This window comes from Sinocyclocheilus grahami, unplaced genomic scaffold (assembly GCF_001515645.1).
Source record: "Sinocyclocheilus grahami isolate Dianchi unplaced genomic scaffold, SAMN03320097.WGS_v1.1 scaffold687.1, whole genome shotgun sequence".
In the NCBI taxonomy this organism is placed as follows: Eukaryota; Metazoa; Chordata; class Actinopteri; order Cypriniformes; family Cyprinidae; genus Sinocyclocheilus; species Sinocyclocheilus grahami.
In genome coordinates this window covers 15,482-24,953 of record NW_015505866.1, presented here as the reverse complement: position 1 = coordinate 24,953, position 9,472 = coordinate 15,482, and the positions used below count along the sequence as shown (strand labels likewise).

At 36.9% G+C, this 9,472-nt stretch overlaps 2 protein-coding genes across 5 annotated transcripts in view; one reads left to right on the top strand and one right to left on the bottom strand.

Moving 5' to 3' along the window:
- Window positions 1-4,531, top strand: part of LOC107559474 (F-box only protein 44-like) — a 14,457-nt gene extending 9,926 nt beyond the window's left edge. For 2 of the 3 annotated variants that reach the window (XM_016243312.1, XM_016243311.1), the window contains 2 exons: window positions 820-955; window positions 1,040-1,531. In XM_016243312.1, the coding sequence (XP_016098798.1) occupies window positions 820-955; window positions 1,040-1,183 (280 nt within the window). In that variant the 3' untranslated portion in view covers window positions 1,184-1,531. Of the gene's footprint in view, window positions 1-819; window positions 956-1,039; window positions 1,532-4,452 lie in introns of those variants that run through there. The other variant, XM_016243314.1, reaches the window with a different exon arrangement.
- The window catches only part of LOC107559473 (uncharacterized), a 9,997-nt gene continuing 4,787 nt past the window's right edge, over window positions 4,263-9,472 (bottom strand). For both annotated transcript variants that reach the window (XM_016243309.1, XM_016243310.1), the window contains 16 exons: window positions 9,047-9,190; window positions 8,852-8,959; window positions 8,411-8,552; window positions 7,996-8,292; window positions 7,849-7,893; window positions 7,687-7,766; window positions 7,422-7,534; window positions 7,070-7,253; window positions 6,883-6,967; window positions 6,634-6,779; window positions 5,659-5,749; window positions 5,348-5,496; window positions 5,091-5,176; window positions 4,916-4,985; window positions 4,686-4,807; window positions 4,263-4,599 (listed from right to left, as the gene is read on the bottom strand). In XM_016243309.1, coding sequence (XP_016098795.1) covers window positions 4,443-4,599; window positions 4,686-4,807; window positions 4,916-4,985; window positions 5,091-5,176; window positions 5,348-5,496; window positions 5,659-5,749; window positions 6,634-6,779; window positions 6,883-6,967; window positions 7,070-7,253; window positions 7,422-7,534; window positions 7,687-7,766; window positions 7,849-7,893; window positions 7,996-8,292; window positions 8,411-8,552; window positions 8,852-8,959; window positions 9,047-9,190 — 2,019 coding nt within the window. In that variant the 3' untranslated portion in view covers window positions 4,263-4,442. The remainder of the gene's footprint in view (window positions 4,600-4,685; window positions 4,808-4,915; window positions 4,986-5,090; window positions 5,177-5,347; window positions 5,497-5,658; window positions 5,750-6,633; window positions 6,780-6,882; window positions 6,968-7,069; window positions 7,254-7,421; window positions 7,535-7,686; window positions 7,767-7,848; window positions 7,894-7,995; window positions 8,293-8,410; window positions 8,553-8,851; window positions 8,960-9,046; window positions 9,191-9,472) is intronic.

The window sequence follows — 9,472 nt, the reverse complement described above, 5'->3', positions numbered from 1 at the left end:
ATGTTGTGATTTCCATTACATTAGCATTCCTGTATGTGATGCAGTGTCGTCTAAGGGCCCGAAGATCACGGGTATCCAGTATGGTTTTCCGGCCTTGACCCTTACGCACAGATATTGTTCCAGATTCTCTGAATCTTTGGATGATATTATGCACTGTAGATGATGATAACTTCAAACTCTTTGCAATTTTTCTCTGAGAAACTCTTTTCTGATATTGCTCCACTATTTTTCGCCATAGCATTGGGGGAATTGGTGATCCTCTGCCCATCTTGACTTTTGAGAGACACTGCCACTCTGAGAGGCTCTTTTTATACCCAATTATGTTGCCAATTGCCCTAATAAGTTGCAAATTGGTCCTCCAGCTGTTCCTTATATGTACATTTAACTTTTCCTGCCTCTTATTGCTACCTGTCCCAACTTTTTTGGAATGTGTTGCTCTCATGAAATCCAAAATGAGCCAATATTTGGCATGACATTTCAAAATGTCTCACTTTCAACATTTGATATGTTATCTATATTCTATTGTGAATAAAATATAAGTTTATGAGATTTGTAAATTATTCCATTCCTTTTTTACTCACAATTTGTACAGTGTCCCAACTTTTTTGGAATTGGGTTTGTACATACACACGTATGTGCTTGTTAAGGTGATTAGCTGACGAGCTCCACCTGGGCCAGACTGATTGATTATCTGATCGCGCTCCTCCCGAACCTTGTTAATAAAACATCATTTGCTCAAACTCTAATTTTACAGTATCAGTGTTTCCTTTATTATACCAGTTAATAAAGTTTATTTTGCAAATGTTTTGTCTGGTGCAGGTACGCTCCGCGCTGCGATTGTGGGAGCATGTATCAGATCTGTGTAGAGTTGCTTGATCAGAAGAAGAAACCCATCAATACCTTTGAGCCTGAACCAGTTTTCTTTCCACAGTGGAATGATCAGCAGTGGTGTGAAGTGAGTAGAATAAAATACTATCAGCTGACCCTTTAAAAAATTACTGTCATTCTCACCAAATATACATTTTTACAAAAATTTCAGATGACATATGTCTTTAAGGATTATGGACCTGGGGTTCGGTTTATCCGTTTCACTCATGGTGGGAAGGATACACAGTTTTGGGCAGGCTGGTATGGGATTCGGGTCACCAACAGTAGTGTGGAGATCTGTGCAGCTGAAGAGTGATAGTGTCTTACTGTCTGAATTTGTTCTTTGTTATGAGAAACGCTGTTATATGTAAACTTAAAGGCCTTATAAAAGTTAAAAGTGCATCTCTCAGTGTTGTATGAGGCTTGAAGACTGTATTTGAAGACTCCTCATTCTGTATTTATTTTTAAACTACATATATAAATCCATTTTTAGATGTTTATTTCCAAAGGCCTTAATTATCAGTGCATTCGTATTATCTCCCAAAAACTGTTGCACTGAGACGGAGTACCCTAAACAGACTCATTCATGTTTTGTGTTAATAAGGAGGGCCGTCATTAAGAACTTGCGTTTCAGACATGTTCCCATAAAATGAATTTATCTTTATCTACATTATACATATTAAAAAGTATTTAAAAATGATGACAATTGCATATGCAGCTGCTACTGTTTGAAAGGATTGCTTAAAACTAAAGTAATGGGGGAGTGAGCTATACCGCCCGCTTAATTTTTCATCATGTGGCTAAATATTTAAAAAGGGCCCATCATATACAGCTGTCCATGTTAGAGAAATAACACGAGAAAACTGATTTTGATCATTTCCCCCCTCCATGACAAGTTTATCCTAGTCTAAAAATGTATTTGGTATATACTTTTTGGTAAAGTGGCAGTGTATAAAACTATGTAAACATTTGCCACCACACTGAAATACTATGGATATTTTTAAAAGAAGATCAGACTCTGAATAGTTTCTGTATATATGATTGTTTATATTTTTATTTAAAATACAGATTTCTTAGATATTCCCCAGTGACTCAACTTGACATAATGTGGGGCAAGTCATATTCATTTGGCTCAGTGAAGTCTTCTAAATTCAGCTGATAACAGACATCACACATATATTAAACTAATGACTTCAAAAGTGGCACACAAAATGAGTAAAGAGATTACAATCTGCACACATATCATCCTATCATGTGACACGAGTAGCAAGGTATATGATGGGGGGAAAAAAACTGATTAAAACCTATTGTTACTTTCCTGATAAAAACCTGTACAAAAATAAAACCAGATTTGTCTTTGAAGATGCTGCTGTGTCCAGTTCATAAAATAACACATTTGCATGTCTTCTGGGATCCTGGGGGCTCTAGAGCTGCTAATAATGCCTCATCAAATACATTCTTTAGTCCTTTCTGTAACATAGGAAAAAAAGTGAATCGGTTTGTTACACAAATAAAGAAAAACACTTGGCTTTATAAACAACATACCGACACGTATAACCTACCTGTGTTGGAGCAGAGCATTCAACATATTTCACTGCTTTTAAGTCTGGCTAGTTTTTCAGCTGTCTCTGGTTTGATTGGCTTTCGTTTGTTTTTTGCAAGCCTTGTAATAGTTGTAGGATCATCTGGTAGGTCAATCTGAGATCCAACCAGAAGAAAAGGGGTTTTCGGGGAGTGATAGGTTATCTCAGGCACCCATTGCATTACAAATGAACTGTTGTTAGCAACAAATACATTAGTCCACATGATTGACAGACTCACCTTTTCTTTTACATTTTCAAAGGAGGAAAGAGAAACTACAGAGAAACAAACTAAGACGACGTCTGAAAATGTAATGTTAATGTTAGCCTCTGAAACCTCTGAACTAAAAGATTAGTTTCTTACCATTTAAGTGTGAAGTTTAGCTTCACTGCATTTAATCAAAAGATTTTTTTTAAGAAGTCAGCAAAAAATTCTCGATCACACTAACATATTTTGCTTAATTAGACGTGTAAAATCTCTCTGAAATCACAACTACATATTTAGTCTCATACCTTTAAGTTAGTTATTTAATAACATCTATAAACTAATGTGAAGTTAGCGCGCGTGGTTTTCTATGGCTGTATGAATTATGATTGTTGTGCTTCCCGCTACACTGAGACCTAATTTAATATATTTTGCTATAACGTTGGGCATCTGGTGATTTGACGCTTTTGCACTTTGCTCTTACATTAATCAGTGCTGTATACACGATTGTCAGTCAGTGTGCAATGTGCGGGAATGTAGATTATGAAAATGTTAACACGCGCACTACATCAAATGCTGAAAGGAAAAGTAACAAACCGAAAAGATGTTCTCTTTTTGAACGAGGCCCTCTCAAATGAAGACGCCTTTACATACAACTGGCATCATGTCTAGTTCAGGAGCGACACTGGAAGATGAGAATATTTAACTTAACCAAACGCATTCTATATGAGATAAATCAGATATACATCAAATAAACACAATATTACAACGTACAATTGCACAAAAGGCTGCAAACGAACAGCGCGCATCTGAAGTGTCTCTGAAGGAAATAATGCATTATTTATCGGCTTTAAGATATCGGCCAAAGTTTCTTATCAGGCCGATACCGATAACAGAAAAAATGAGCATTTATCGGCCGATACCGATATGGTGGCCGATATATCGTGCATCCCTAGAGGAAACGGATGCTGATGCTGCTGCAAATGAAGCGAAAGCGGCCTTCCAACAGCAGCCATTCCTCTACATAGGACATCTATGTAGACACTCAACACATACTGCTATCCCTTACTTCGCTTCTAAATTTCGTAAAATAGGACTGAAGGTCTACTTACAGTGGAAGACTGCATGACCGTCCATCCAAAATAGGCTTGTCTTTGCGTTTCAAAATAAAAGTCGTTTTGTGTCTCGTTTAATTTGGTACGTTAACTCGTTTAAGACTTTTTAAATACTAAAAAATGATACTAAAATGCTAAAGAAAATAAGCTGAAAACTCTGAATATCAACATAATTACAACTTATAGTAAATGTGACTTAGATAAAAAAAAATTGTGCATTGTATAATAATTATGGACATAAGGACATAAAAGCTACCAAGTGGCAAAATGCTTCAGATAATTAAAATGTGGGAGCAAAGATGTCATGTGGCGAATTACTGTTTTGTGACATTTGATAATTTTCTTTACCTTAGATGGTAGTAATTTTGGTACGTCACAGAGCATTGCACATTCATTTTGCTCATCATGTTTATTCATTTTGTTCAACCCCACATCAAATTTGTTACTCCATTTGTAGCTAAACATGACTGCAAATTGAGAAAGACTTTTTTTTAAAGTGACATGATTTGACGCAACATTCAATAAAATGGAATCAACCTTCTATAGTTTCCCAGCATACATTATTCAGGTAGTCATTTTAGTTTAAAAATAAGGGTAAAACCATTAAAAGCAACAAATTCTCATGTCCCTGTCTATTCACACTGACAGAAAAAGATTTTAAAAAATCATGTCTGTTCATTTCAAGGGGACCTCGTCACAAGCAAAGTAATCCTTCAGTGGTGCTAGAAGATGTCTTATGACAGGGACGCTCCAGGACTTCCCCAGCACTCTCTGCCTCTGCAAACGCCCCATATTTTTCACATCTGTGTAATGCTTCGGAAATCCAAATATTCTGTGAAAGTGTGAGAATCATCATAAATAAAATACATATTTGTATTTGAATGTTTATTTACAGCTAAGAGCAGAAGTAAAACTTACTTCTCCATTTCTGTGATCCATATATTGTCATCTTTTCCATTCATGGTGATGGGGAAATGTGCATCATTGGTGCCCTGCTTCAGTGAGTTTGGTCGTGTGGTGATAGTGCGAACTTTTTCATACTGCAAAACAGTACAAATTTCAGTTTGTACTAAAACATAACCCAGTTTCAGAACTCATCACTAGAGAACTATGTACTGCATATCTTTGGTTAGAAGCTCACGACAGACCTTTGCAGTGCGGCCAGGCTCCAGACATTCCTGAAGCCGGAGTTTATCATTCTGAGATGCTATGATTGGTCTGGTCAAAACAGAATAAAATGGATGATGTTTAGTTTACACTGTTGAGTGTATTTTCCAGGTAAAAAGCAAGTGTGTTATTCATATGAATATAACTGACACACACCTGTTCATGCCAGGTATGTTCCCCCAGAAGTATCTTGCTCTGTGAGCTGGACTCACTTTCACAGCATCAACAAGCACAGGGTTACACTAAAAACAAACCACACAGACTTATTACTACATTGTGAGACTAAAACATTCTTGTGTGAATCGTGATCCCAAGATTCAAGAAAAAATATATAGAATGTAAGAGCTTTTTAATTTACCATAAACTGCTGAGAGTATTTATCAAAACGTCTATGAAACAAGAAAAACACTCACTTCCAAAAAGCGGCAAATGTCAGCTTTAACCTGGGTTTGCATGAACACCACGTTCTCAAACAGCCAGAAGAACGGCTGTGGGTCATCCTCCTTCGGCTTCATAACATTCAGAAGCCGATAATATTCAAAAAAGAGCCGCCCTGTGCCCTCTGCAGAGAGTAAAGAGGATCTCGGATGCAATGAATGATGCTAACGGTTACCTGTTTTGACATGTGATCAAGCGCTGGCTGAGCACACCCAGCAGTAGCACGTTCAACAAAACTGTAACTCTTGATGTGTGAATCGTACTAGATTTCAGGATCCAGACTTACCAAACAAGCCTTTCCGGGCAGGATTGACTATGGACAAGTCATTACAAGGACTTCCACCAACGAGAAGATCAAACGGGCCCCATTTGTCAATCTGAACAAAGAAAGAGAATAAATTCAATCAGCAGACTGCTGAGGAGTCTTCTTCAGATATGTAAATAAATCGCAGTACATGTGCAGAGAGGTTTTACCATTTAAAGGGTTACATCAACCCAAAATGAAAATCCTGTTATCATTTACTCACCCTCATGTAGTTCCAAACCCAAAAGAAATGTGTTTGTGTTCGGAACACAAATGAAGATACTTTTAATAAAATCTCTGATTATGTCCCTCCATTGAAAGTATATTCACTCAAAACTCTGACGCTTCAATACGTTCATAAACGGATCAAAAAAGAAATCCATATGAATTAAGTGGTTTAATCCAAGTCTTTTGAAGAGATATGATCACTTTATAAGATGAATAATTTAATTTAGGCTTTTGTTCACATAAAAACATTGATCAATGAACAATGTTTACAGCATTTAAATCAGGTGACCGAAGCTAAAACATGCTTGCTTGATGCGTGAGAACAAATGAGGTTCGGTCTCGCTTGTCAAGCAGGAATTGTTGAGCTTCTGTTTATGTTCACTGATCAATGATTATATGTGAATAAAAGCCTAAATGAAATCTGTTCATCATATAAAATTATTGCATCTCTTCAAAAGACTTGGATTAAACCTCTTCGTTCATATGGATTTATTTTTGATCTCTTTACAAACATTTTGAAGCATCAGAATTTTGGGTGAAGAGACTGTCAATCGAGGAACAGAAATGAATAAAAATAAAAATATTAATGAACCAAAGACCAAAAATCTTGTGGTTTTAGAATGACATGAGGGTCAGTAAATGATGACAATTTTCATTTTGGGGTAAACTAACACTTTAAAGACATGGGGGGGGGAAACAAGACGACGAAAAATAATTTTGCAACCATACATGCTGTTTCGTAATGTTTTTAACATCTTCCACATGAGTGATTTTTCCATCATGGTTGACCATGGAAATGGTAATGGACTCTTCATCAACTTCTGAGGCCACATATTTTTCCACTTTGAAGCCAAGATCCCTCAAGACAAGGTATCCTGAAACATAAAAATGCATTTAAATGAGTCATATAACCAGTACAAGAACACTATAATAAGTGTGTATTAAACTAAAGTGGTTGAGGAATATGGGCAGTTTTACCTGTGGCTATACCATCAAATAAAGAAAGCACTCTGATTGGACGTCGCTGGTTAGCAGGGATTGATGGGTAAACACGATGGGGCTCCTGAGGAAAAAAAATGTCATTGGTCGAACCAATTCAAACACAAATAAGGAAGATCATCCAATATTTTTACAAGATGATGAACAATATGAAACAAGCACTAACAAACTCCATAGCGCTGTTGTTGGCAAAGAATTCCTGCACTCGGATGCTCCAGTCATTCCTGGGCTTCAAAGCTCGAGAGCTGCTCTCAGGTGCACACAGGTAACACGTCCAGGGGTCCACATTTTTCAGCCGGTCAAATGTGCCCTCACCCACCAGGATATCCAGACAGTCCACACAGTAGGAGCTAGGGAAGCGTAAAAGACCAAGTTCAACTATACACAAGTATACGTCTAAGAACACCAGTGGAAATACTAAATACATACATTGCATTCAAGCTACACATTTTATCAGATTTTGCTTTCCCTGGGAATCAAACCCATGACCTTGTATCAACATTACCATAAACACTCACCGACAACAGTTGTCATGGCCACACAGAATGACCTCCATGCCAGAACAGCAGACGGTGCAGTACGACTGATAACCATCTTCATCATATCTGTACAGCGTCTCCGTGAAATTATACTACATGTGACAAACAGACACATCACTGAAGGATTGTATTGTGTTGTATGACTGTATACTTGATTTTATGCAACATTTAGTAACAGCTGTAGCTGGTATAGCCAAAACCCCTTGTGTGGAGAGAACTACAGCTGTGTAACTGTATTTACTACCTTGCAGTTTGAACACAGCATTCCTTTGAATAGTGGGTGGATAATTTCGACAGGCGTACTCCCACATGATAAGCAGAACGCTGAGGAGGAGGAGAAATGAAGTTAGGATGACCTTCACTCATTATCAACAGTTACTGCAATGTTTATGAAAGGGTTTCTGACCTTGAATGTTTCTCTTGTTTTCCAGAAATTCATGCACCATTTGATCTGTCAAAACATTTCAATAAACACCAGGCAATTTACAATTTATTTTTCTTCCTTTGCCATCACAATTTTAATAGCAACAATAAATATTAATGATGTACTTACGTCTTTTTTGGCTATTCTGTCTGGACTCGATATGTACTCTTGGGGTAATATTTTGATGCTTATTCCGCTGTGGTTTTTGTTTTCTACGGGTCTTCACAGTCTGCCAGGATCTCTGATTCAATTCTGAATACATGCGTTTTCTATAAACATCGGCTGTCCCAAGGTCTATCGAGCCACTGTGCAGGTCCAGGGATTCAGGGAGTTTACTGAGAGACACAGTTAATTTAAATAACTTTCCTGTAGAGTCTTTGTGCTTTCTCATGTTCCCATTCACTGATCGAGGCATACAAATCTTGTCTAAGGAAGAAAGAGAGATATAAATACATAGTAAATTAATACAGCATTTGATACTACATGCTACACATTGGAATAAAGCACTGAGGTTAAAGAGCGCCCTTCGGTGCTTGTTGCATACCATTGCATTCTGATTGAGGTTGAAGTCCTTCTGGACCCAATGGTTCAAAGCCTCCAAAGGCCCAGTCCAACATGACTCTAAGCAGTTCATCCTTAGAGTCTGTCTCAGGAGAAAAAAACATTCGACTGCGTCTGGAGGCCACCTACAGACACATGAACAAACACACAATGAGAGGCAAATATGTTTCTGTTTTGTACTAACAACTGGAAGTTTTTTTAAACCTTTAAAAGTTAAGTAATTTCTGTGCCACTAGCATAACCAATATGAATTGCGAACAAATGTTTTCCAAAGTGCAAACAAAAAAATATTACCAGTGATATTTAGGGGCAAAATTAGGTTTAGCTTTCCAAAACAGTTTTTCCAGACTGTAATATCAGAGTAAATTGCAAACCGCATGCTAGTGCATGAACTACAAAGCACTAATAACAAAATTTGTCTTACCTGCAGAGAATTAAAAATTGCATCTTTGTACGCCATTACTGTAGCGAAGGAATTAGAACAGAAGCACTTGGCAAATGAAAAAAAGGGCAGGAGATCGTCTGCTTGGACCTGCAATAGACAATTTGTTATATACACATTTAAGTAAAAGAATACCCAAAAGCCTGCACATAAGACTCTGCATAGCCATTTTTCTACCTCTGATAGCATCCTGTTCCCAAAGAAAATCACTTTACGTATGGAGCCACAAGGCCTCTTGCTGTCCCAGCTCTGAACCAGTCCAGGCCAAAGACCAAAGCCCTCAATAGGCCCCCAAACCATCTCACCCACTGTGTAACCATCCTAAAAAGAAAACATAGCACTCGTTGGATGGAGAGTCTAAAGTCTTACTCTCTCTAATTTTTCTGATGTTAAAACACTTTATCCTGTTCCATCTTAAAGAAATAATTAATAGCACAGAAACTTCTCACTTCAGCTTTAGATTAATTGCACAGAAGTAATAAAAAAATTATTTTTATTATAATATTAAAATAAATATATATATATATATATATATATATATATATAAATATATGTATATATATATATATATATATATATATATATATATATATATATAAAATA